Source organism: Oncorhynchus masou, chromosome 12 (assembly GCF_036934945.1).
Source record: "Oncorhynchus masou masou isolate Uvic2021 chromosome 12, UVic_Omas_1.1, whole genome shotgun sequence".
Lineage (NCBI taxonomy): Eukaryota > Metazoa > Chordata > Actinopteri > Salmoniformes > Salmonidae > Oncorhynchus > Oncorhynchus masou.
This window is the reverse complement of record NC_088223.1, coordinates 72,417,660-72,445,061: the sequence shown is the minus strand read 5'-3', so window position 1 is coordinate 72,445,061 and position 27,402 is coordinate 72,417,660. Positions and strand designations below refer to the sequence as shown.

The 27,402-nt window shown below is 43.1% G+C and overlaps 3 protein-coding genes and 1 pseudogene across 4 annotated transcripts in view; all 4 read left to right on the top strand.

Moving 5' to 3' along the window:
- usp28 (ubiquitin specific peptidase 28) overlaps positions 1-5,729 on the top strand; it is a 36,065-nt gene extending 30,336 nt beyond the window's left edge. For both annotated transcript variants that reach the window (XM_064981913.1, XM_064981912.1), the window contains exons 23-26: positions 864-943; positions 1,086-1,209; positions 2,011-2,209; positions 5,021-5,729. In XM_064981913.1, coding sequence (XP_064837985.1) covers positions 864-943; positions 1,086-1,209; positions 2,011-2,209; positions 5,021-5,196 — 579 coding nt within the window. In that variant the 3' untranslated portion in view covers positions 5,197-5,729. The remainder of the gene's footprint in view (positions 1-863; positions 944-1,085; positions 1,210-2,010; positions 2,210-5,020) is intronic.
- Positions 5,730-7,614: 1,885 nt separating this feature from the next.
- LOC135549219 (G protein-activated inward rectifier potassium channel 3-like) lies at positions 7,615-9,791 on the top strand. The gene is made up of 3 exons (XM_064979247.1): positions 7,615-7,778; positions 7,936-9,142; positions 9,324-9,791. Exons 1-3 carry the CDS (start codon positions 7,668-7,670, stop codon positions 9,515-9,517), a joined length of 1,512 nt encoding a protein of 503 aa, XP_064835319.1. The 5' UTR covers positions 7,615-7,667; the 3' UTR covers positions 9,518-9,791.
- Positions 9,792-10,695: 904 nt separating this feature from the next.
- On the top strand, positions 10,696-18,935 carry LOC135550797 (centromere/kinetochore protein zw10 homolog). The gene is made up of 15 exons (XM_064981911.1): positions 10,696-10,851; positions 12,741-12,875; positions 12,994-13,095; positions 14,408-14,645; positions 14,892-15,044; positions 15,264-15,458; positions 15,611-15,747; positions 15,951-16,133; positions 16,393-16,622; positions 16,778-16,849; positions 16,966-17,135; positions 17,356-17,486; positions 17,969-18,100; positions 18,233-18,435; positions 18,645-18,935. The coding sequence occupies exons 1-15, from the start codon at positions 10,729-10,731 to the stop codon at positions 18,763-18,765; spliced, it is 2,325 nt and encodes a 774-aa protein (XP_064837983.1). The 5' UTR covers positions 10,696-10,728; the 3' UTR covers positions 18,766-18,935.
- Positions 18,936-21,068: 2,133 nt separating this feature from the next.
- LOC135549402 (probable ATP-dependent RNA helicase DDX10) overlaps positions 21,069-27,402 on the top strand; it is a 138,145-nt pseudogene continuing 131,811 nt past the window's right edge.

Below are 27,402 nucleotides of genomic sequence, written 5' to 3'. Positions count from 1 at the left end.
GAATCCAAGACAATCAGTGATTAATTGTCATTTCACATAAGGACAATTTGAGCAAAACTTAATAAAATGCTTATTTATATTGAACACAAATATAAACGTAACATGTAAAGTGTTGGTCCCATATTTCATAAGCTGAAATAAACGATTCCAGAAATTGTCAATATGCACAAAAAGCTTATTTCTCTCAAATATTGAGCGCGAATGTGTTTAGATCACGGTTAGTGAGCATTTTTCCTTTGCCAAGATAATCCATCCACCTAACAGGTGTGGCATATCAAGAAGCTAATTAAACAGCATTGTGCTGGGAAAAATAAAAGGCCACTCTTAAAATGTGTAGTTTTGTCACACAACACAATACCACAGATGTGATGCTGACTGCAGGTATATCCACCAGAGCTGTTGCCAGATAATTTATTCATTTCTCTACCATAAGCCACCTCCAAGGTCATTTTAGAGAATTTGGCAGTACTTCCAACTGGCTTCACAACCACAGACCACTTGTAACCACGCCAGCCCAGGTCCTCCACATCCGGCTTCTTCACCTCTGGGATCATCTGAGGGGGTGCTGAGGCATATTTATGTCTGTCATAAAGCCCTTTTGTGTGGAAAACCTTATTCTGATTGGCTGGGCCTAGCTCCCCATAGATTAGTGACTAATTCATTTGTTTAATTTGACCGATTTCCCTTTATGAACTGTAACTCAGTAAAATCGTTGAATTTTTTTGCATTACACAAGCATTGATGACTGATGGAAGGAGCCAGGTACTGTATATTATCTACACCAAAACTCTAGGTAGACATTTTTCTCCATTGGAAACCAGCCCAAACTTGAATTGAATGTGTCTGTGTGCTCTTCTCCTCAGCAATGGCATGACGACTACAGCCTATTCCGGACAGTGTTTGTCTACCTGCTGACGGGCCTGGAACAGTACCAGCATGGAAAGTAAGTGTTGTCATGGCAACTGGGGCTCTACCCCTACGTGATCAGCCTATATGGTGGTTTGAGTGAGTGGGCTGACTGTCTTAAGTGATGTCATCAGTGGGCTGACGTGTCATGACGCAATATCATCATTGTGTTCCACCAGGGTGCGCGAGGCGCTGAATTACCTCAACCACGCCTACAAAGACAACGCCATGCTGCTGAGGAGAGGGGAGAAAAGAGGGATGGAGCAGTCCCTTATTGCATTTTACAGAAGGAGGTGTCTCAAAGTGAGTGCTACTGACGATACAGATGCTCACTTTGAAAGTTAAAAAAATATTTTGGACATGAGACTGATGTTGGCAGTTGGGAATATAGAATTAAAGGTATATTAAATGTTAATGAAAAATGAATAATAAGCTAAACTTCAGTGTGAGTAAAAAAAAATCATATGGCTGGAGTTAAATAGCCCTGCTATATAGTATAATAAAACTTTATGTGTGTATAGACTACTTATCTCTAGACTAATAATTCACATTTCCTGTTCTGCAGGGTTATTTCCCTTCTGTAGCAAACTGGCTCAAATTAAGATCCTACATCTGTATGCAGATGACACCATCATCTATACCACTGCTCCTACACTAGATGAGGCATTTCTCAAATTGCAGGAAGCGTTTGATGTCCAACATAACCTCTTTCAGCTCAAATTGATCTTAAATGCAGATAACTAATGGTATTCTCCAGATCAAGAAAGCAACCCCCTTCTCTGCCTCAGTCACTTTGCAAAAAGAGCCAATAGAGGTGGTGTCATCATACAAGTACTTGGGATTTCACCTTGATGAAGCTCTGTATTTTAAGCCCCACATTCAACAGCTCACTGAAAATGTTGCAGTTATTTATGAACAAGTCTTGTTTTTCATTTCAAGCTAGAAAATACCTAGTTGCAGCCACTTTTTTTGTGTTTGTTATGAGGTTAATTTGTACATGAATTCCCTAGGATCTTAACCGGAAAACACAAACTATCCAAAGAGACTCCATAGTGACACTGCACCTGCATATCCCCTGTTCTCCCCGTTCTGCCTCCTTCATAGGAGATGAATGACAACGCGGCCACCCTGTTCAGGAGCGGCGAGGTGAGCGACGTGGAGGAGGGCATGATCATCATGAACGAGGCGGTCATCCCCTGCATGCACCTGATGAGCCGGCCGGACATGGTCAGCCAGGACGACCTGGACACCATGGAGGCTGTCCGCAACCACTGGTGCTCCTACCTGGGAGTAGACCTGGATGGTGAGGACAGGTGGAGGGGAAGAGGTTTTTACTGGGCTTTATCCAAGCTGTGTTAAATATACACTATATATACACAAAGGTATGTGGACATCACTTCAAATTAGTGGATTTAGCTATTTCAGCCACACCCGTTGCTGACAGGTGTATAAAATTGAGCACAAAGCCATGCAATCTCCATAGACAAACCTTGGCAGTAGAATGGCCTTACTGAAGAGCTCAATGACTTTCAACGTGGCAACATCAAAGGATGCCACCTCTCCAACAAGTAGGTTTGTCACATTTCTGCCCTGATAGAGCTGCCCCAGTCAACTGTAAGTGCTGTTATTGTGAAATGGAAACGTCTAGGAGCAACAACGGCTCAGTCACAAAGTGGTAGGCCACACAAGCTCACAGAACGGGACCGCCGAGTCCTGAAGAGGGTAGCGAGTGAAAGTCTGTCCTCGGTTACAACACTCACTACCGAGTTCCAAACTGCCTCTGGAAGCAACGTCAGCACAAGAACTGTTCTTTGGGAGATCCATGAAATCGATTTCCATGGCCGAGCAGCCGCACACATGCCTAGATCACCATGCGCAATGGCAAGCGTCGGCAGGAGTGGTGTTAAAGCTTGCCACCATTGGACTCTGGGGTAGTGGGAACACGTTCTCTGGAGTGATGAATCACGCTTCTCAATCGGGCAGTCCGACAGACGAATCTGGGTTTCACGGATGCCAGGAGAACTCTATCTGCCCAAATGCATAGTGCCAGTTTGATGGTGGAAGAATAATGGTCTGGACCTGTTTTTGATGGTTCGGGCAAGGCCCCTTAGTTCCAGTGAAGGGAACTCTTAACACTATTGCATACAATGACATTCTAGACGATTCTGTGCTTCCAACTTTATGGCAACAGTTTGGTGAATGCCCTTGCCTGTTTCAGCATGCCAATGCCCCCGTGCACAATGAGGTCCATACAGAATTAGTTTTTTGAGATTGGTGTGGAAGAACTTGACTGGCCTGCACAGATCCCTGACCTCAACCTAGCATGTACGGTTGAAGTCGGAAGTTTACATACACTTAGGTTGGAGTCATTAAAAGTAGCTTTCAACCACTCCACAAATGTCTTGTTAACAAACTATAGTTTTGGCAAGTTGGTTAGGACATCTACTGCATGACACAAGTAATTTTTCCAACAATTGTTCACAGACAGATTATTTCAGTGATAATTCACTGTATCACAATTCCAGTGGGTCAGAAGTGTACATACACTAAGTTGACTGTGCCTTTCAACAGCTTGGAAAATTCCAGAAAATTATGTAATGGCTTTAGAAGCTTCTGATAAGCTAATTGACATAATTTGAGTCAATTGGAGATGTACCTGTGGATGTATTTCAAGACCTACCTTCAAACTCAGTGCCTCTTTGCTTGACATCATGGGAAAATCAAAAGAAATCAGCCAAGACCTCAGAAAAAGAATTGTAGACCTCCACAAGTCTGGTTCATCCTTGGGTGCAATTTCCAAACGCCTGAAGGTACCACGTTCATCTGTACAAACAATAGTATGCAAGTATAAACACCATGGGACCACACAGTCGTCATACCGCTCAGGAAGGAGACACGTTCTGTCTCCTAGAGATGAACGTACTTTGGTGCAAAAAGTGCAAATCAATCCCAGAACAACAGCAAAGGACCTTGTGAAGATGCTGGAGGAAACACAAAAGTATCTATTTCCACAGTAAAACAAGTCCTATATGGACATAACCTGAAAGGAAGCTCAGCAAACTGCCATAAAAAAAGCCAAACTGCAGTTTGCAACTGCATGTGGGGACAAAGATCGTACTTAAAAAAATGTCCTCTGGTCTGATGAAACAAAAGTAGAACTGTTTGGCCATAATGACCATGACCATCGTCATGTTTTGGAGGAAAAAAGGGGAGGCTTACAAGCCGAAGAATACCATCCCAACTGTGAAGCAAGGTGGTGGCAGCATCATGTTGTGGGGGTGCTTTGCTGCAGGAGGGACTGGTGCGCTTCACAAAATTGATGGCGTCATGAGGTAAGAAAATGATGTGGATATATTGAAACAACATCAAGACATCAGTCAGGAAGTTAAAGCTTGGTCGCAAAACAGGTCTTCCAAATAGACAATGACCCCAAGCATACTTCCAAAGTTGAGGCAAAATGGCTTAAGGACAACAAAGTCAAGATATTGGAGTGACCATCACAAAGCCCTGACCTCAATCCAATAGAACATTTGTGAGCAGAACTGAAAAGCGTTTGCGAGCAAGGGTGCCTAAACCTGACTCAGTTACGCCAGCTCTGTCAAGAGGAATGTGCCTAAATTCACCCAACTTATTGTGGGAATCTTGTGGAAGGCTACCAAAAACGTTTGACCCAAGTTAAACAATTTAAAGGCAATGCAAATACTAATTGAGTGTATGTAAACTTCTGCCCCACTGGGAATGTGATGAAAGAAATAAAAGCTGAAATATATCATTCTCTCTACTACTATTATTCAGACATTTCACATTCTTAAAATAAAGTGGTGATCCTAACTGACCTAAGACAGGGAATTGTTAATAGGATGAAATGTCAGGAATTGTGAACTGAGTTTAATGTATTTGCCTAAGGTGTATGTAAACTTTCGACTTCAACTGTATAATGTATTATTATAAGGCTTATAATAGTGTCTCTGTAGCACATTTTCCTCTCTCCTCTGTCTCATCTAATTTCTCACACATCTCTTACTCACATGGCAGTCTTAACCGTATTTTACTCCTCTCATGGAAGCTCTAAGTTTTTTTTCTCTACCCTCTCACCCCTTCCACTCCTTTTCAGACTCCCTACAGGAGAAGCTGGGTGAGTTTCTGCCCAGGGTTCTGGACTGCTCAACAGAGATGGTGGTTCTAAAAGATCCACCAACAGTGCGCTCCAAAGTGCCCCATGACCTGTGCAGCCGCCTGGCTGCCATCATGGAGTCTATCACCAACACCTCTGTGGTCGCCGTCAAGTAAGGCCAAGGGGTCAGAGGTCAGCTTCTGAGAATAAGTGTCAGGGCCCGTACGCCAGCCGACGGCCGCTAACGTTTTTGTCCTGATGTAGAGTTGACAAACACTGGATTTCTGCCTAGTATTGCAAAGTAGTTTTTTATATTACATTTTAATGTGCTTTTACCACATTTTTCTAAGCTGGAAAATGTTGTAGATGCTGAGTGACTTGAGGCGGAGTTTATACGCTCATATGATACTCAGAGACATCAAGGAGAGTTTGAGAGATTTCTTTATTATGCATTATTAAGGTATTAGTGCTTTGAACCTATGCAGGTGTGTTTTAAGAAAGTAAAAACACAAGAAAGAGTATTTTTATAGTTTCCTAGATATTTTACATTTATCATGATGAATTAGGATTGCTGTGAGCATAGAAATTCAGTTTCCTTTGTCCAAACCTATCTTGTTTTGTATTCTCTTGTTTATATATGTAATCCTTTCCTTCCACTCCTCTGATTTCCACTTGTTGAAACCTGTATTGACACTCAATAAACTTTCAAACTTTCTGTTCTTTCTGTTGTTCTTTTCTCCTTGCTTTGCTCTCTAGTCTTATTTTGTCTTTCCCCCTTTTTCAATCTATATTTCTGATATATTATGCAAACCTTTTTTCAATCTATATTTCTGATTTATTATGCAAACCTTTTTTCAATCTATATTTCTGATATATTATGCAAACCTTTTTTCAATCTATATTTCTGTCTTTCACCTTAGAACACCCCTTGTCTCTCTCTCTCTCTCTCTCTCACACACACACACACACACACACACACACACACACACACACACACACACACACACACACACACACAGAGGAAACAATATTGATTGTCCAATGACCAACTTAACATTTCTGTACTGTGCATTGTGTTTGTTGTTTATTTGTCACTTCCCATGGTGCCATACTACTTCCTGCACAGCTCGCCAGCCCTGCTGACCCCATGAGAGGATTAACAGCTGACCTCCCTATGTGAGCAGAGGGAGGTGAGGGGGGAGTGCGGGACAGCCCCCTCTGGTCCGCAGCTGGACAGCAGGCATCCTGCCAGTTCGCCTTGACATCACTGGGAGAGAAACCACAGCACCAGCTTTACCACAAAAAGCCATCCCGCTTATATTTATTTTTGATAGCTGCTTGTTCTCTCTCCAGTGGAAGATGATCCCAAACTGAGAACAACTACTGGCATCTCTATTCAGGTATGGTTTAGTTTGTTGTGTCTTTCTTTTGGCAGTTAGTTATGATGACTCTCCTTAATGTACAGACATACATACCTCCATCCCTTACTTTCCCTCTCTGTTTGTGTTTGTATAGTTTCCCAGGTTGTTCTAGCACATTTTGTCTGGTGTTGGTCTGGTTATAAGGATGTTGTTTTAAGATTGCAACTGAAAAAAGCAATTGTTTTACAGTATTATGTAACATTTAGGAATGGGCTACACATCTCAGAATTGGTGAAGCCCATCTGTGTAAAATCAACACATTTACAAAGAAGATGTTGTTCAACATTAGCTGCACATCAAAAATGTAGCATCACAACTATTCTACTGATAAGGTGTAATGAGATCTCTAGTTTTTCCTGTACAGAAAAACATTCGGAGTGCAATTAGTACTGTTGATTACAATGCCTTGGGCGGTTCATGGTCTGCTGCACTCTGGAGTCAGTCGATATTGATGTGTTCCTGAAATCCTGCACGCAGCGCAGCACGTCTGCCGCTACGAGCTGTTTTGGTGGTCCAGTAGGGGAGAGAGTGAGTGACAACACGAACAGAAACTGTGACAACAAGAAATAGAGATTTGCCCGGGGTTTATTTGGCCACATCTGGGCAAACCTATTATCTAAGCCCTTGTAAGTAAGAGTAAATCCGTAATCTCCTCAAATCCATCACCATGCGCCTTGGTTGTTACCAGATTAATTTAGAGGATCAATCATAATTCCTATAGTTTAATTATATCCAGCAGAGACTGATGATATCACACGACGTAAGTCAGATTGGTACGATCTGAAAGTTGTTGGGGGCAGGAGAGGGGGAGGAATGATGTAAGAATTTATCCTGAGGAGAGGGAACCATCTGTTGAAAGAACACCCTCAGTGTATCAGAGATCAGGCATACACCCACTGACACACAGCTGGATTTAGCCTACTAACAATCCCTGAACTATGAAATATGACTGTCCATAATCAGGACATAAGGAGTTAAGTTCCACCATTATTGTGGAAGAGTTTCATTTAGTCTCTTTCCTCGGTAGTGGTGGTTGATAATTGTGTGGCAACTCTCAATCGGATTCTATTGCTTCAACAGGAATAAGAAATCAACTTTCTGGGCCCTCAGCAGTTCAACTGCCACACAGAGCACAGGAATCTACAGTAGTCTCGCTGATGGCTTTCACCATGATGTGCAGCAGGGTGACATTACACAAGCCCCATAACGGTGACTACAGGAGTCCTATGAGAATTGACCCCCGCAGGAACTCAATTCCACCAGCACAGACTCTCACAGCCAAACACCTCCCTAGACCACCCCCAGAATCAACATGCTTCACCCCATATCCAAAGAGGGTACCTATTGCAGAGAGTCAATTTTGTTCATTTGTGTTTTGGGATATTGTTCAGTGGGTTGTGTTGACACTGGATACTGTTTCCAGCACAAATACATTGTAGATCATGTATGTAATGTATGAATCAGTCAATTAATTGTTCTAACATTTTTTTTCAGGTTGCAGCAAAAACCAACATGGCTTTGACAATGCTCCACTCCACAAGGATCTCTCTCATCCCCAACTCAAATAACAACAACTATGACAACTTCCCAGGTCTCTCACCCCAGCCAGCCTCCTCTGCATCCCCCCAGCCACAGCCACAGCCCCAGAGCCCAGGCCCCCATCAGGTTGTTGCAGGATTGATCAGCCAAGAGGTAGACACCTGCCAGTACATCATCCCAACTGAGGAGCCAGCCACTTCTCACCGCGGACGCCACCTCAAGCGTTTCAGCTCCAGGTGGTACTCAGGTGCTCCCTTTGGTGGCCCCTTTGGTAGCACCCGTAGCTCCGCCCATGGCACAAGTGGTGAGAACAAGCCACGCTGCAAACTCCTAGGTGACGAGAGGCCAAGTTATGGCACAGCCAACAAGCAGCGTCAGCGCTACGTCACCAAAGACGGGAAGTGTCGGGTCAACCTGGGCCCTATCGAGGACAAGAGCCGTTTCCTATTGGACATCTTCACCACTCTGGTGGACTTGAAGTACCGTTGGTTCCTCTTTGTCTTCACCATGTGCTACGTTGTCACGTGGGTGGCCTTTGCCGAGATCTACTTCCTAGATGCCTGGCTGCGGGATGACGTGGCCCACGTCCACGACCCTCAATGGCAGCCATGCTTCGAGAATGTGGACAGTTTCATCTCTGCCCTGCTTCTGTCGGTGGAGAGCCAGAGGACCATTGGCTATGGCTCCAGATTGGTGACGGCCAACTGCATGGAGGGTGTGGTTCTCCTCATGGCCCAGTCTATCATTGGCTCCATCATCGATGCCCTCATGGTTGGCTGCATGTTCGTCAAGATCTCCCGGCCTCAGAAAAGGGCCCAGACTCTGATCTTCAGCAAGCACTGTGTCATATCGGAGCGCGACGAGAAACTCTGCCTCCTCTTCCGCATCGGAGACCTGAGGGCGAGTCACATGGTGGACGCCAAGATACGAGCCAAGTTGATAAAGTCTAGACAGACCAAGGAAGGGGAGTTCATACCACTGGAGCAGTCAGAGATCAACCTGGGCTACGATACCGGAGGAGACAGGCTCCTGTTGGTCGAGCCACAGACCATCACCCATGTCATCAACGAGAGCAGCCCCTTCTGGGAAATAGGGGCTGAGCGTCTGACAAGGGAGAGATTTGAGATCATCATCATTCTGGAGGGAATTGTGGAGGCGTCAGGTTGGTTGGCTTTGAATATTAGAATGTGACCTCAAATTATATCTAAAATCATTAGAAAAAAATGTAATGCCCTCATGTCTGTCACTGTAGCATAAGAGATAGATGTGTCAAGATTAAACGTCTCATAAATGCCTTGCTGTGCAAAATGTGGGAAAAAAATCTAGTCTCTTCTGTGTTGTAGGTATGATATGCCAAGCCAGAACCTCCTACACTGAGGACGAGATTCTGTGGGGCCACCGATTTGAATCCTGCATGTCTCTGGAAAAGGGGTCTTATCGGGTGGACCGTGGTGCATTTGACAAAACCTTCACAGTACAAACCCCCACCCTTAGTGCTAAAGAGAAGAGTGATGAAAAAGAAGAGGTCCTCTTTTAGATATTAGAACTGTACTATTCACACTGAGCAAACAGCCCTTGTATTAAAATAATTTAAAGGCCAAGACTTCTTGTGAATGCCCTTAGTTTCCTCCCCTCCCTGAGACAAATGTTCCTGTTGTCTCTAATATTGTGGACAAACATTCTTCAAAAGAGTAAGACTTATATATTAGCATGATAATCTTCACCCTCAACCAGAATTTGAACTGTGTTGACAGGGACAGCATTCACGTGGGTGATTTACACAGAAGTAAGTGTAGTAATGAGTATGCAGCCATGCTTTGTTAGATTACAATACTGTTTGTGTCTACTTTATAGTTCATAATGGATATTTGTAGTTCATTATGGTTACATTTGTTAACTGCTACCTCCCAAATCATAGAAATATGGAGCCAATCATTATAGGTGTTGAAACTGCTTCCCGCTTGTTTTTGTCAGGATTTTTGTTGTTTTGAAGGTTAAATCTGTAGTCTGTTTTGAATCACAATGTCACATGTATTTCATAGTGATTGTGAATTCATGATGATGCAGTGATAAGGCCATAATGATTCAAAATGTGATACATTTGAATGATGTCAGTGTTGTTCAACTGTTATATTTATTCTGTTCCTGATGTAAATGTATTACACATATCAGTCCTCTACAGTGCCTTGAAAAGTGTCCTCAAGCAGAGTTTTCTAATATGGTTGCCTTTTGACATATTAAACTTTGATTTTTTTTCTTCTTCTGACAAGTCATGACATTTGTCCCTCAAAAAGGGAATAATTATTTATAGGTTCCCCCTCATTTTATCCAAGAAAAAAGGTGAAATATATCAAACACTGATTTAATCACATAAATGGTCCTCTCATTGACAGACTACAACTATACTGATAATATATACTGCAGTTGCAGATTTGTTAATAGGATGGATTATTTGTTCATTTGGTTCGAAGGTAAAGTTGTCTTCTGCCTATTCCCCAACCCTCCCAGTTGAGAGGCTGTAGGGAAAAGGCAAACTGCAAGATATTTAATCATTTCAGTATTACTTATCTTTATTGCTTCTTCTGATTTGTTCAGTATTTCTAACTTTTAAATTGCTAATTTGGCCTAGGCGTGGCCAGAGTCTTGGGCATAGTGGAACTTTGCTTTTGATTGGTTTATGTGAGTTGGCTTCTTCAGCCTGCACAGTGCCTTAAGGGTTTTGGTGCTGCTAGCTAGCGAGCTAGTCAGATGTTCTCCAAATCAAACATGGCGTCTTTCGTGACAGAAGTCCTTGCTAGTTCTGGTAAACTTGAAAAAGAAGACCTCGCTGCTAAAATTAGCAAGCTATCACGGAAAGTAGAGGAAACTAAGGTAAACGGGCGAGTTTAGCTAGCTCACGTTAACTAGCCCGCGAAATAAACAAAGCAATTGGGCTAACTTATCACAAAGCGAACAAAATCTTGGGTTTATCGTTCGAACCCGTCTTGCTCGGCTGGCTAGCCCAATCTAACTAGTTTGCGAACAGAAACCCGGAGGATGACTGGACTAACTAGCTAAATTAGCTAGCGAACATTACCCCGATTATGATACGATTTGCTTGCTAGCTAGCTATACAGAACAAAAAATATAAACGCAACATGTAAAGTGTTGGTCTCATGAGCTGAAATAAAAGATCCCCGAATTTTTACATACGCACAAAAATCTCTCTCCAATTGAGTGCACAAATTTGGTTACATCCCTGTTCGTGAGCATTTGTGCTTTGCCAAGATAATCCATCCACCTGACAGGTGTGTATCAAGAAGCTGATTCAACAGAATGATTATTACACAGGTGCACCTTGTGCTGCCCAGACAATAAAAGGCCTCTCTAAAATATGCAGTTTTGTCACGAAACAATGCCACAGAGGGAGCGGGCAATTGGAATGCAGACTGCAAGAATATCCACGAGAGTTGTTTTAATGTTAATTTCTCTACCATAAGCCACCTCCGCTGTTTTAGGGATTTTGGCAGTACGTCCACCCTGCCCCACAACTGCAGACCACGTGTAACCAAGCCAGCCCAGGAACCCCACATCCGGCTGCTTGACCTGCAGGATCGTCTGACACCAGCCACCAGGACAGCTGATGAAAATGAGTAATTCTGTCTTTAATAAAGACCCCCCCCCCCCCAATTTGGTAATATCCAATTGGTAGTTATTCTTGACCCATCGCTGCAACTCCCCTACAGACTCACTTAAGGTCGAGAGGCATGCATCCCCCGAAACAGGACCCTGCCAAGCCACTGCTTCTTAACTCACTGCTCGCTTTACCTGGAAGTCAGACGCACCAGTGTGTTGGAGGAAACACTGTCCAGTTGGCGACCCGAAGTCAGCTTGTAGGCGCCCAGCCCTCCACAAGGAGTTGCTAGAGCGCGATGGAACAAGGAAATCCCGGCCGGCCAAACCCTCTCCTAACCCATACAACGCTGGGCCTATTGTGCGTGCCCTCATTGGTCTCCCGGGCACGGCCGGCTGTGACACAGCCTGGGATCTAACCCAGGGCTGTAGTGACGCGATGCAGTGCCTTAGACTGCTGCACCACTCGGGAGGCTGTAATAATACCCTTTTGTGGGGAAAATCTAATTCCGATTGGCAGGGCCTTGCTCCCCAGTGGGTGGGCCTATCCCATCAAAGGCCCACCCATGGATGCACCCCTACCCAGTCTTGAAATCCATAGATTAGGGTCTAATGACTTGATTTAAATGGACTGATTTCCTTATATTAACTGTAACTCTGTCAAATTGTTGCATGTTGTGTTTATTTTTTTGTTTGGTATAAATATTAGCTGTAAATCTAACGTTAGCTTTCTAGCCACAAGAAGTCGCTGTTAGCCAATTGCTATCTAATGTTAGCTTGGTGCCAATGCCACAGCCTTGTCTGTGGCAGCTTAGCAAGCTGACTACAGGCCAAGGATCATGCCAAAGTAGCTGTAGCAACCTAGCTTCTTGACAAGGTTATCGAGCAACGTGTTCTGAACAAGTTGGCTTAGTAAGAAGCATAGTAGTTAGGTTACTCGTGGACATTCCACACAGAAAAAGCTGTTCAGGGTTGAATGATGTGTCATGGTTGTCTTACTACTCTGCCCACATTGAAAAATAATATAGCTTGCTTTTTTATCAGGGGTATTTATGCAATGTGATATAGCTTTCAGACTCTTTTCGTCATTGCCTTACACTTTGATTATTTCCCCCAATCTCACTATCTGTGTTTCTATCTCCCCATAGGAAGAGGTATGTGACATGATCAACAAGAGATACAATGAGTTTCTTCCCAGCATGCAGGGGGCAGAGGTACTCATGGGACAGGCTGAAGAGGTTTCTAAAGAAATTGATGTCCTCAAAAGCTGCATTGAGACCGAGGTAAGCGTTATGAACCTGTTCATGAGTCATTGGCATCTCCTTGTGTTTTTGGGAGGTGTTACCGAACTGACACAGTTGGCAGAGACATACTATTAAAAATAGGTATGTGTGTTTACAGGTGCAGCAGAATCTACATACAGCCGTGACGGAATATGCCAAGCTAAAGCAGCAGCTGGAGAGAAACACTACTGTCATTGCCATGCTCAGGCACCTAGAAGAGGTAGCCTAAGTAGCTCCCCGCTGTAGCCCTACAGGCTCACAGTCATGTACAGTTATATTCAGTTAAATTCTGTCATGGGGCATACCATTGGAGAGGCATGCAAGATACTTTTGTGTATATATAGTGTATGTGAACACCCCTTCAAATTAGTTTATTCGGCTATTTCAGCCACACCGTTGCTCACAGGTGTGTAAAATCGAGCACACAGCCATGCAACCTCCATAGACAAACATCGGCCTTACTGAAGAGCTCAGTGATTTTCAACGTAGCACTGTCATAGGATGCCACCTTTCCATCAAGTCAGTTTGTCAAATTTCTGCACTTCTAGAGCTGCCCCAGTCAACTGTAAGTGTTGTTATTGTGAAGTGGAAACAGGAGAAACAACGGCTCAGACGCGAAGTGGTAGGCCACACAAGCTCACAGAACATGATCACCAAGTTATGAAGCGCGTACCGCGTAAAAGTCTGTACTCGGTTACAACACTCACTACAACATTCAATACCGAGTTCCAAACTGCATCTGGAAGCAACGTCAGCTGTCCCAAAGGATATAGTGCCAACTAAAGTTTGGTGGAGGAAGAATAATGGTCTGCACAGAGCCCTGACCTCAACCCCATCGAACACCTTTGGGATGAATTGAAATGCTGACTATAAGCCAGGCCTAATCGCCTAACATCAGTGACTGACCTCCCTAATGCTCTTGTGGCTGAATGGAAGCAAGTCCCTGCAGCCATGTTCCATATCTAGTGGAAAGCCTTCCCAGAAGAGTGGAGGTATTAATGCCCATGATGCTGGAGTGAGATGTATGACAATCAGGTGTCTAGGTGTTCATGTAGTGTATTTGTTTGGCAACGCTTTTCCCACATCGGAGAGTATATCCGTGGTCGGTGGACGGCTTGGATGAGGAAATCATTGTTTGCATTGCCCAGGAATTAATTAAATCCAATTGTTAGATGCAAATCCAATTGTTTGCGCGCACACGTTAACAATTGATGTAATTATTTTGTGGGCAATGCAAACAACGATTTCTTTATCAGTATCATCCACCGACTACGGATGGTACTCTTTGACTTGGGAAAAGCATCGCCAAACAGGCACAGGTACGGGTTAGCAAATATCTCGCAAGTTGGCTATATGTTATGGGCTACTCCCCACTGTAGCCCTAACCTATTCCCCACTGATATCTACACAGTGCAGTATTCAGCCCTGTTAAACTGAATGGTGTTATTTATCATAATGCACAAATGTAAATGTCAATGCATTTTTACATGTCATACATTTTCTATCTTGTTAATTTCTGTTGTTCAATTTAGTTTCACATTGCAATGGAGGAGTTTCACAAAGCCCTACTGGAGAAGAAGTATGTAATTGCGGCCAAACAGTTAGAAAAGGCCCGGCACAGTGCAGACTCTCTGAAGGCATGGAAAGGCTCTGACCTGCTCCTGCTGAGATCACTCAGCTCAGAGCTCACTGTCCAGAGAGAGAACCTCATCTACCATCTGGGGAACGAGTGGAAGAGACTGGCCGTCTGGAAACTGCCTCCTTCCAAAGGTAAAAAGGGTACCAGGAATCATCTAGATTAGGGAAGACCCTGGGCTGATGCTTAGCCTCATAATGACATGCCTCAATTTCTTGACCATGAAGTGTTAGCTGCACTCCAAAGGGTACAACATGGAATCCTCCAATATAAATGATATTATCTAAAATGTGTTTTGTACGTTTTTATTTTAAAGGCGGTAAATTGCACTTCATTCATGCCACCAAAGACAATGGTTCTGTGTGTCCATCCATCCTCAGAGCCGACGGAGATTAAGTCGTTCCTGAAGACGGAGCTCCAGCTGACCCTGGGCGGGACCAAGGAGCCCCAGCAGAGCCCTCCGCCTCTGCTTTCCTGTGTTCTCCAGGCCCTGACCATCCAGGGGGAACTACAACACAAGATCAAACTCTTCAGTAAGACCCAGTGTCCAGTCAATCAGTCAGTCAATGTTTTTCTTACTGTAAAGCTGACGGAATCAAATGATTTGAATACCGATCATTCTCTGTTTGTATTAGTCTGACTATTGAGTTGTAATAATCTGGAATGCCTCTCTGTTCTGTACATACACTGTGAGGCTGCTTCCATAGCACCCTGTTAGTCCATCATGAGACAGCCAGCCTCTCCCGCTCTAGGCCAGGTGCTGCTGAAGTACCTGCTGAAGCCCCTAATCACGTACCCCTCTCTGAACGTGGAGGTGTTGGAGCAGCAAGATGAGGGCACCCTGATATCTCTCCAGTTTGCCGAGACCCCCGAGGAGCACCCCAGCCCCTCACAGGTCTACACCAAGGTCCTGATGGTACTCAAGACCTTACACACACACCTGCTAGGTAGGCACCCTTGCAAATAGTCCTAATTGTTGGTCATTTAGCGCTGGTTGAGATCCTTTAGTCATAGAAAATAGGAAACCAGTTGCTATGCCAGCCACCATTTTAGAGCAGTACCATTGGCCCTATGACGACATGTATATTTTGCTTTGCAGACGTATCAGTTGGTGAGAGAAAAGTGTCTGTGATACTCGGAGACCTGGTATGGCAGGATATGTCTCATTGCATCATCCATGAGTGCCTCCTGTACTCCATCCCAACCAATAGCTGCCAGCTTGAACAGTACAGTGCAGTATGTATCAAAGGCTAACCAAGTACTCCAAATACAACTCTATACACTCAATATGCACAAACAATTCATTTTGAAGGCAATACAGTCTGTTTTATCAAAGAGATACAAATCCCTATATTTTTGGAACTAGTGACTTGATAGAGAACAAGGATACGTTTTATTCTGTCGTTCATTAATACCACCATATATGTTCTCACCCATAGGTGATCAAAGAGACGGAGGAGTTTGAGAAGTCCTTGAAGGAGATGCAGTACCTCCGAGGAGACTCCACCGAGCTGCTCAAGTATGCCCAGGGCGTCAACTGCCACTTTGCCAGCAAAAAATGCAAAGACGTGATCATGGCGGCACGCAAGCTGATGACCTCCGAGATGCACAACACCGTCAAAGTGTGTTATGTTCTCCTGCAGTCTATCCATGGTCTTATCTGTGTGGTTTCTAATTATTAAGTACACTGACAATAGCCACGCAGTTGACACCTGATGTACAGTATGTGGTTTGATTACCACGGCAACATCAGAACATACAGATACCCAGAGAAGAAAATAAATGCAGCTGGGACAGGTGAACTGCTTTTAATCTTGCACTGCAGGTAAATGCACAGAGGTTATACTCAAATGTACTTCTAACATAATTTCCTGCCAACAGATCACCCAAGATTCTAAGCTTTCCGTCCCCATGCTGCCCAACCCTGGCTCTGGAGACATCAAGGGCAAACAGGGGGCCAAGAAGCTTGAGGCGCCCAGGTTGGATAACGAGAAGCAGCTGGGTGTGCGGATGCTGTGCCTGCCTGTGTGTCGCATCAGTGAGTCGGTGCAGCAGCTGATGGAGCTGGCCTTGCACACGCTGTCCGAGGCTGTGGGAAACTCCAGCCAATGGTACGCTCTCATGTTACGCAGCACCATGTTACCCACTGTCACTGCACATGATGACATGATATTAACTCTTCAGCTTTAGCCCAGTGTTTCACTAAAGTTGTTAGTGTTGCAAAAATTACATTTTTTTTTCCTTCTCTAATTTTTGTCCCTCAAAGTGCTACCCAACTGTTCTTCACAGTGCGGAATATATTCCAGCTATTCTATGATGTTGTGCCTACATACCATAAGTGAGTATATTCAGTTTTCTTCTTTTATTTTTAATGATGTTTATGTATAATCAATTTCAGAATGAGCAACATTTCCTCCTCTCTGTCTCACTGACTTCTCTCACTCTGCTCTCCAGAGAGAACCTGCTCAAGTTCCCACATCTGGCGGCCATCCAGCACAACAACTGCATGTACATCGCCCACCACCTGCTCACCCTGGGCCACCAGTTCAGTCCACACCTGCCTGACCCCCTCAGTGAGGGTGCTGCCACCTTTGTGGACCTGGTCCCCGGCTTCAGGAAACTGGGTAAGGAAAGGAGCGTGTCCCATGGCTCGCCCAGCGTTAGCATGGCTTTTGTGCACACTTGATGGGCTTTTGTGGAGGTTGAGCTGTTTTTTTTTTTTTTTCCCAAAAAGGATAATGAGACCAGGGAGATATGAGTCAATCATGTTCTAGCAACACCTCAACGCCAAAGTAGATGAAAAGCGAATGTACACTTCTAGCTCTGACTAGCAATATTCCCCAGGCGCTCATTGCTTCCTGGCCCATCTGAACGTCCAGAGAGCAGAGATGCTGGAGCGTCTCTCCACCGCACGCAACTTCTCCAACCTGGATGACGAGGATAACTACTCTGCAGCCAGCAAGGCCGTTAGGCAGGTCAGTGTTCAAGTAAACCGGCAATATCGCTGGAAGAGATCTACAATTGTGCGTATGATAACTAGCCACAAATATGGAATTATATCTCCAGTATTTTAAAATATGTTGTCTCAAAGGGCAACTATCAGCCAGACATTCTAAAATGGTCAGTTAAGCATCAGTTAAAGGCATAGTTCAACGAAAATGTTTAAGTAAGCATGATTAGCATAGTAGGATGCCATTCATTTTTCGGACAATGCTAATTATGCTAACTCCTGGCTGTGGCAAAAGTAAACGAAAGATTATTGTGGATGCTGTCACTACGGGCCGACAGACACAACCCAAGGTAAGAGGAATTTGATAAAAATATCAATGTTGGCTGAAATATCCCTTTAAGATTTACATCAAAAGTTAGCCATGCTTGGCTTGTATCAAATGCACTAACAATTCTTATAGGATGGGGTCACTGTTCCATTACTGAAAATTGATTGATTCATTTGCAGGTCATCCATCAGCTGAAAAGGCTGGGCACCATCTGGCAAGACGTTCTGCCAGTCAACATATACTGTAAAGCCATGGGGATTCTCCTCAACACTGCCATCTCAGAGCTGATTGCCAAAATCATGATGTTGGAGGTGAGGGCAGGCTCTTATTTGACAATGTAGCTTGTGCTTCTGCAATGATTTTACAGGGGGAAAATATAGTTAATCTTGGTTGAATGAGTGGGCTTCCTCATCCCATGGTTTATATCCTATTTGGCTCTTTAGGATATCTCCACTGAAGATGGGGAGCACCTACAAATCCTCTGTCAGACCATTATCGAGGAAGGACCCCCGGTGTTCATTCCACTGCCTGAGGAGAACAAGAACAAGAAGTACCAGGAGGAGGTACCCGTTTACGTGAAGAAGTGGATCACCTTCAAGGAGCTGGTCATAGTGCTGCAAGCTAACCTGCAGGAGATAGTCGACAGGTACAAAAAAGAACTTCTCAGCTTGTCAAATCATCATTAAAGTTATTAATTTTCATCACAAAAAATTATGACAACCACAATTCCAAAAGTGTACACACGGCTAATCCATATAATTAACTGTTTCTTATTTGGATTACTTGTGTGTATGTTTGATTGGTATACCACTGAGTCCTCTTATTGGTTGATTTGTCCTTGTTTCCTGTCTGAAGGTGGGCGGAGGGGAAAGGGCCACTGGCGCTGGAGTTCTCTAGTTCCGATATGAAGAGCCTAATCCGAGCTTTGTTCCAGAACACTGAGAGGCGGGCGGTGGCTCTCACCAAAATCAAATAGACTCTCCTTTGCTCTCTTGCTTCCAACAAATGACCCCAATAAGCTAAGCTGTACCACTTTCCTTCACTGCTGTGGAAAACAGTGTTCATTAATGTCTTTGTTTAAGCTTAGTTGTGAATTTAAATGCAATATATGCCATTGTATATCATAAAACAGGATTTCTAATACAATGTTGTGTCCAGCTTCTTTTCAAACATATTTTAAGGTGCAATATGCAGAAATCAATGCCATTCCTGGTTGCTAAAATTCTAATAGTTTACCTAATTTTAGTTTGAGACAAAAATATCAAGTATACTGTAAAGAATCATTGTACCATCTTACCCGCTGTGAAATATATCAACACCGTTATCCCAGAAACCCTAGACCCACTCTAATTTGCATACCACTCTAACAGATCCACAGATGATGCAATCTCTATTGCACTCCACACTGCCATTTCACACCTGGACAAAAGGAACACCTATGTGAGAATACTATTTATTGACTACAGGCCCTGGGACTAAACACCTTCCTCTGCTACTGGATCCTGGACTTCCAGGCAGTGAGGGTAGGTAACAACATCCGCCACGCTGATCCTCAACACGGAGGCCCCTCGGGTGCGTGTTCAGTCCCACCCTGTACTCCCTGTTCACTCATGACTGCACGGCCAGGCACGACTCCAATACCATCGTTAAGTTTGTCAATGTCACAACAATGGTAGGCCTGATCACCGACAATGACAAGACAGCCTATAGGGAGGTCAGAGACCTGGCCGTGTGGTGCCAGGACAACAACCTCTCCCTCAATGTGATCAAGACAAAGGAGATGATTGTGGACTACAGGAAAAGGAGGAAGGAGGACGTTCTCATTGATGGGGCTGTAGTGGAGCAGGTCGAGAGCTTAAAGTTCCTTGGTGTCCACATCACCAACAAACTAACATGGTCCAAGGACACCAAGAGAGTTGTGAAGAGGGCACAACAAAACCTATTCCCCCTCAGGTGACTGAAATGATTTGGCATGGGTCCTCAGATCCTCAAAAGGTTCTACAGCTGCACCATCGAGAACATCGTGACTGGTTGCATCACTGCTTGGCCTCTGACCGCACGGCACTACAGAGGGTAGTGCGTACTGCCCAGTACATCACCGGGGCCAAGCTTCCTGCCATCCAGGACCTCTATACCAGGCGGTGTCAGAGGAAGGCCCTAAAAATTGTCAAAGACTCCAGCCACCCTGGTCATAGACTGTTCTCTCTGCTACCGCACGATAAGTGGTACCGGACCGCCAAGTCTAGGTCCAAGAGGCTTCTAAATAGATTTTTACCCCCAAGCCATAAGACTCCTGAACATTTAATCAAATGGCTACCCAGACTATTTGCATTGCCCACCCCTCTTTTACACTTGTGCTACTCTGTTTATTATCTATGCATAGTCACTTTAATTACCTACATGTACATATTACCTCCGAGCATTGACACTGTACCGGTATCCCCAGTATATAGCCTCGCTATTGTTATTTACTGCTGCTCTTTAATTATTTGTTTCAATTAATATTTTTAAGGTATTATTTCTTAACTGCATTGTTGGTTAAGGGCTTCTAAGTAAGCGTTTCACTGTTGTATTTGGCTCATGTGACAAAATGTGTTTTGATTTTCAATAAGCAAAAATATTATATTTTCAGCATGTGTACAAAACCGAAAGTAAAAGATACAAAAAATGAATCTTAAAAATGGGAAACATAAAAATAGCACTCAGAACAGATCTACCAACAGCTTCTTAGACTTGCTTTCAATGAGAATAACAGATCAATTACTTGATCAACTTGCCCAAAAATATATATATTGTAGCTTGAATACAATTATTTTTTATCTGAAACTGCTTTCTGAATGAGCACTATGGTTGTGTTTACACAGGCAGCCCAACTATGATATTTTGTCTAATTATTGGCAAAAGAGCTGATCTGAAAAGTTCAGATGGGACATGTATACACCTCTCTTCAAGCATGATCCATATGGTGCGTTCAAGACAACTTAATTTTGGTTAACCCAAAACTGAAGTCTTGCATAATTGGTCAGCTGCTCCATTAAGTACTGGGTCCATAGATGGACGAAGAGATGCAACACTTTTTCCGTTTGGAGTAAACGGTTTTCGTTGCAAAAAGCTTTTCAACAGACTGAACGTTTTGCAATGAATCTGACTAATGAACTACATCTCCCATATCCCTCTTGCTGTTTCAATAACGTCATATTTATGCATCTACATGCGTGTCTGCTTCAGCGTTTTTATACCTATGGCTGAATTACCAAACATTTATTTTTCAAACATTGAATTCTCCGACCAAACCTGTCCCCCAGGAAAAAGATGGGGAAGAAAAACCCAACCGACACCGCTGATCCTGTGAATAACTTCGAGCGATGGAAGAAGAAATACAATAAGACAAAAACAAGAGTCAAACAGGAGAAAATACAGAAAATGAAACCTGAATGGCAGGTGGAGAAAGAAGGTATTCAACGGCTGGTCAACAAATATAACGAGGTAAACAACGTTTTTGTTTTTATCCTACTAGGTAGGGCGAGACGAGCTAGCTAACGTTAGCTGGCGTAGATGGCTAAGGCCGCATTCTGCACATATGAAATAGAAATACGCTATGTAGATCACACACCTCATGTAGAATAAGGACTCACATCGGCTCTATTCATGGCTTGTCTACCTGCAATGTTGGAGAACGTCTGGCAACTGAACATGTCCTAGGACTGTAAATGAGATATCTAGCTAGCTATCACATCTTCAGTCTTATCAAAGCAACCTCCTGTCCCATAAGTCATTTTAGGAAGTCCTAGGTTGCGTAACGATAGCTAAATGATTTGTATCATATCAATACTTCTGGGGCAGTGTAGATACACTGGAACACTTTTGTATTCTAGATAAATGCCAAGGATGCTGAGAGGTTTTCAGATTTCCCCATCTCTAAGAATACCCTGTGAGGTAAACATAAATTGGTTATGAAATGGCATTGACTGCTTTTGCCATTAATGCAATGTGAACCAACATGCCATTGGCAAACATATTATACCATTGAAAGTATCTCTTGTTTGGGATTGACATTTTTGTTGTTTACCCCAGGTCTAATGGAAGCACAGTATCGTCAGCCCACAGAAATACAGAGACAGACAATTGACTTTGCGTTGCAAGGAAAAGATGTTCTGGGTGCTGCAAAGACTGGTTCTGGAAAAACACTGGCCTTTCTCATTCCTGTGAGTACCCAATTGTGTTCTATATCTATGCAATATTGCAAGCTGATATTTTATTTATTTCACCTTTATTTAACCAGGTAGGCAAATTGAGAACAAGTTGTCATTTACAATTGCGACCTGGCCAAGATAAAGCAAAGCAATTTGACACATACAACAACACAGAGTTACACATGGAGTAAAACAAACATACAGTCAATAATACAGTAGAAACAAGTCTACCGTAATTGCTGGACTATTAAGCGCACCTGAATATAAACCGCACCCACTGAATTATTAAAAACGATGTATTTTGTACATAAATAAGCCACACATGTCTATAAGCCGCAGGTGCCTACCGGTACATTGAAACAAATTAACTTTACACAGCCTTTAAACGAAACACGGCTTGTAACAAAAATAAATAGGCTTTAACGAAACACGGCTTTTAACAAAAATTAAAACAGTAGCCTACCAAGAAAGTAATTGGTCACTATCTTCCTCCTCCTGTGCATTGAAACCACTGAAGTCATCTCCTTCAGTGTCGGAGTTGAATAGCCTCAGAATTGCTTCATCCGATGTTGGATCGTTTTCATTGTTGCTCTCGTCACTTTCATCCGGAGGCAAATACCCCGCTGAGCTCATGCTGCCCCTTCAACACGCAGCAGTCCAGCCTTTCGAAACCCGTTGATGATAGTGGATTTTTTGACAATGCTCCACGCTGTCAGGACCCACTGGCAGACTTGACCATAAGATGCTATTCGCCTGCGGCCCGTTTTAGTGAAGGATTTCTCCCCACTTGTCATCCAAGCCTCCCACTGAACAAGGAGCGCCACCTTAAATGCACAATTTACACTGATGTCGAATGGCTGCAAATACTTTGGGCCATCTGTTTTTCTTCCCTCTAAAAGCTTTTGTTGTCTTTTTTGCACTGAGTCAGTTCCTCACGCTGCTGTTTCCAACGTCTTATCATCAACTCATTAAGGCCAAGCTCCCATGCAGCAGCTCTATTTCCTTTTCCAACAGCCAGATCGATCGCCTTCAACTTGAAAGCTGCATCGTATGCATTTCTCTGTGTCTTTGCCATGATGAGGGTGACAAAATTACTACCGTAATCAGAATGATGGGAAGTTTGAGCGCGCTCGATTTACGTCACATTATGTGACGGTGCTCAGTTTTTTGGCGGCATGAATCTTGTGAAAGCGGGAAAAATCCATAAATTAGCTGCGTCATTGTATAAACCGCGAGGTTCAAAGTGTGGGAATAAAGTAGCGGCTTATAGTCCGGAAATTACTGTATATACGATGTGAGCAAATGAGGTGAGATAAGGGAGGTAAAGGCAAAAAAAGGCCATGGTGGCAAAGTAAATACAATATAGCAAGTAAAACACTGGAATGGTACATTTGCAGTGGAAGAATGTGCAAAGTAGAAATAAAAATAATGGGATTCAAAATAAATAAAATAAATACAGTAGGGAAAGAGGTTTTTGTTTGGGCTAAATTATAGATGGGCTATGTACAGGTGCAGTAATCTGTGAGCTGCTCTGACAGTTGGTGCTTAAAGCTAGTGAGGGAGATAAGTGTTTCCAGTTTCAGAGATTTTTGTAGTTCGTTCCAGTCATTGGCAGCAGAGAACTGGAAGGAGAGGCGGCCAAAGAAAGAATTGGTTTTGGGGGTAACCAGAGAGATATACACGATGATATGAATGCAGATGCAATGTGCATCCATTATTTCAGGCTATTGATGGCTTGTCATTGCTTTTCACACGTCTTGGTTTCATTTCCAGGTATTGGAATGTTTATCGTCAGCAGTGGACAGCAATGGATGGCCTGGGGGCCCTCATCATCTCCACCACACGAGAGCTGGCCTATCAGACCTCGAGGTGCTCCGTAAAGTGGGCAAGAACCATGAGTTCTCTGCCGGCCTCATCATTGGCAGAAAGGTACACTATTTACTTTCAAGTACCTGTATTTGTTGATCATTTCATGTTGGATTTGAAAGGAAACGTTTTGTGCCTAGTTATTCCTTTGGATTCTGCAACCGATCATTGATTCATTTAGGCAAGGTTAAAGGACCCCTCCCAGACGAAATTGCCGCCACAATTTGGACATTTAGGTTACCTAGGCTACTTATACCTAGGCTACTTATATATACTTAGGCTACTTACTAATACACACTTAGGCTACTTTTACATATAAGGAATTTCCACATGGAGCTAATAAAAGTCAACAAATAGGGCACTGACCACCGTCAGTCGAGCTAGCTAGCTACAGTATCTTGCTAACCATTTCAAGTTTCAAGTTTTATTCGTCGTATGAACGGGGGTACGCATGGTATACTTTGTCCAACAAAATGCTTAATTGCAGGTTCCTTCTTGACAATGCAACAAGAAGTAATGAAAGATAATACCAACATAAAGTAAATGGCAGTATAATAGAATAAACATTTTAGCATAAGAATGGTACAGGAGGGCACAATTTATAGGCCAATATTTACACGTATTGGGGGGAGGGGAGTGTATCAATTTAGCAGTATAATAAGAGTCTGGTAGGAGCAGTTGTGATTGTGTGTGTAGCATAAATGTATATACTGAACAAAAATATAAATGGAACATGTAAAGTGTTGATCCTATGTTTCATGAGCTGAAATAAAAGTTCCCAGAATTTTTCCATGTGCACAAAAAGCTTATTTCTCTCATCCACCTGACAGGCTTGGCATATTAAGAAGCTGATTAAACAGCATGGTCATTGCACAGGTGCACCTACTGCTGGGGACAATAAACGGCTATTCTAAAATGTGCAGTTCTGTCACACAACACAATGACACAGATGTCTACATTTTGGGGATTGTACAATTGGCATGCTGACTGCAGGAATGTCCACCAGAGCTGCTGTTTTCAGAATTTAATGTTCATTTCTCTACCATATGCCTCCAACGTCATTTTAGACAATTTGGCAGTTCTTCCAACTGGCCTCACAACTGCAGACTGTGTGTATCCATGCCAGCTTAGGACCTCCACCTCTGACTTCTTCACCTGCGGGATCGTCTGAGACCAGCAGGCCGGACAGCTGATGAAACTGAGCAGTATTTCTGTGTGTAATAAAGTCATTTTGTGGGGAAAAACTCATTCTGATTGACTGTCTGGATCCCCACTGAGCCACGCCCCTGCCCAGTCATGTAAAATCTGTAGATTAGGGCCTAATTTTGTTTCAATTAACTCATCTCCTTATATGAACTTTAAATCAGTAAAAATGTTGCATGTTGGGTTTTTATATTTTTGATCAGTATATGTGTGCATGCCTGAGTGCATGTGTGTTAAGGTGAGGAGAATCAGAGCAGGTGGTCAGTCCAGTTCAAGTGTTCAGGAGTCTGATGGGTTTCAGATACCAACTGGCTCAGAGACCATCTGCCTGACAGTTGGGGAGAAAACTGCTGGTCTGTGGGGTCCTATTCAGGCACCATTTTGAGATCAGACCCATCCAGGTAATCTACTATCTTTGACTTCATCATCTATTGTTATCTCAAGTTTTGGCATCTTCCATAAATTGTAGCCGACAATCTGCTATAGAAATAGTTAGAATAAGATGAAGTTCCGGTAATATGGATAACTATTGAAAGCAATGTTCCCTCGTTTTTTTTTCGGCACAGCAAATTTCAGGTCGGCTGAGTGCAAACTTCAACATTGAAAATTCTGTGCAACTTCTGGCACCCGTTTATTGTGAACACTGAGGCAGTACCCGCTTTAAGTTACCGTTATAACAGTGGCCAAGTAGGGCTCCAACTATTTTGATCATCATTTATCCCTATTAGTGGTTTACCATCTGAAACAATGGAGAAAATGGATCCTGTAACATTTAACATGGAAATAGCTGTCCTATCATTCAGCCTACAGTAGTAGTCAATGTGTGGTGTTCAATGTAGCCTACAGTCCATGAGACCTTTGGAAAAAAATATGCAGGCCTTGACATTAACTTCTTTATCCACTTTTCCTTCAGATAAGGAGGTTACTGAAGATGTGTTTGATTCAAGAAACTACTTTACAAAATAAATGTAATTATTATTACAATGCCATATTACAGAGAATCAGACAAATTATGCTACCCTCTGCCTATTGGCTACTGAGCTTATTCAAACCTCTCTCAAAATACAGCACTGTCCCTTTAAGGCATAAAAATATAAACTCTTTACCTGACTTGCTTTTTAAAGATGTCTAGAAATGTACATGTTTTGTGCTTTTGTAGGAATCAACCACTCCCTCATAGCTGACTAGAATTTAGCTATAACTGGTCTAATAACTCACTAGCAAAGAATATGAACAAAGGGGTTGAAAATTTACTTATTGGCTCACGACATTTCAGCTTTACATTTTTTAATTAGTGAAACATTTTCTAAAAACATACAGTGGGGCAAAAACGTATTTAGTCAGCCACCATTTGTGCAAGTATTCCCACTTAAAAAGATGAGGCCTGTAATTTTCATCGTATACTTCAACTATGACAGACAAAATGAGAATTTTCTTTCCAGAAAATCACATTGTAGGATTTTTTTTGGATTAATTTGCAAATTATGGTGAAAAATAAGTATTTGGTCACCTACAAACAAGCAAGATTTCTGGCTCTCACAGACCTGTAACTTCTTCTTTAAGAGGCTCCTCTGTCCTCCACTCGTTACCTGTATTAATGTTTGAAGTTATCAGTATAAAAGACACCTGTCCACAACCTCAAACAGTCACACTCCAAACTCCACTATGGCCAAGACCAAAGAGCTGTCAAAGGACACCAGAAACAAATTTATAGACCTGCACCAGGCTGGGAAGACTGAATCTGCAATAGGTAAGCAGATTGGTTTGAAGAAATCAACTGTGGGAGCAATTATTAGGAAATGGAAGACATACAAGACCACTGATAATCTCCCTCGATCTGGGGCTCCACGCAAGATCTCACCCCGTGGGGTCAAAATGATCACAAGAGCGGTGATCACAAGAGCGGTGAGCAAAAATCCCAATCCGCAAAAGCAAAAATCCGGTGAGCAAAAAGTAACAAAGCCTACCATCTGTAACACGCTACGCTGCCAGGGACTCAAATCCTGCAGTGCCAGACGTGTCCCCCTGCTTAAGCCAGTACATGTCCAGGCCCGTCTGAAGTTTGCTAGAGAGCATTTGGGTGATCCAGAAGAAGATTGGGAGAATGTCATATGGTCAGATGAAACCAAAATATAACTTTTTGGTAAAAACTTAACCCGTCGGGTTTGGAGGACACATCATGCTTTGGGGCTGTTTTTCTGCAAAGGGACCAGGACGACTGATCCATGTAAAGGAAAGAATGAATGGGGCCATGTATCGTGAGATTTTGAGTGAAAACCTCCTTCCATCAGCAAGGGCATTGAAGATGAAATGTGGCTGGGTCTTTCAGCATGACAATGATCCCAAACACA

Coding starts and splice junctions, on each gene's coding strand:
- LOC135550797 (XM_064981911.1), top strand. CDS start 10,729: ATGTTCTCCAAATCAAACATGGCGTCTTTCGTGACAGAAGTCCTTGCT. Junction 15,459..15,610: donor CTTACACACACACCTGCTAG/GTAGGCACCCTT, acceptor TTTGCTTTGCAG/ACGTATCAGTTGGTGAGAGA. Junction 16,850..16,965: donor GTTGTGCCTACATACCATAA/GTGAGTATATTC, acceptor TCTGCTCTCCAG/AGAGAACCTGCTCAAGTTCC.
- LOC135549219 (XM_064979247.1), top strand. CDS start 7,668: ATGAGAATTGACCCCCGCAGGAACTCAATTCCACCAGCACAGACTCTC. Junction 7,779..7,935: donor TCACCCCATATCCAAAGAGG/GTACCTATTGCA, acceptor ATTTTTTTTCAG/GTTGCAGCAAAAACCAACAT. Junction 9,143..9,323: donor GGGAATTGTGGAGGCGTCAG/GTTGGTTGGCTT, acceptor TCTGTGTTGTAG/GTATGATATGCCAAGCCAGA.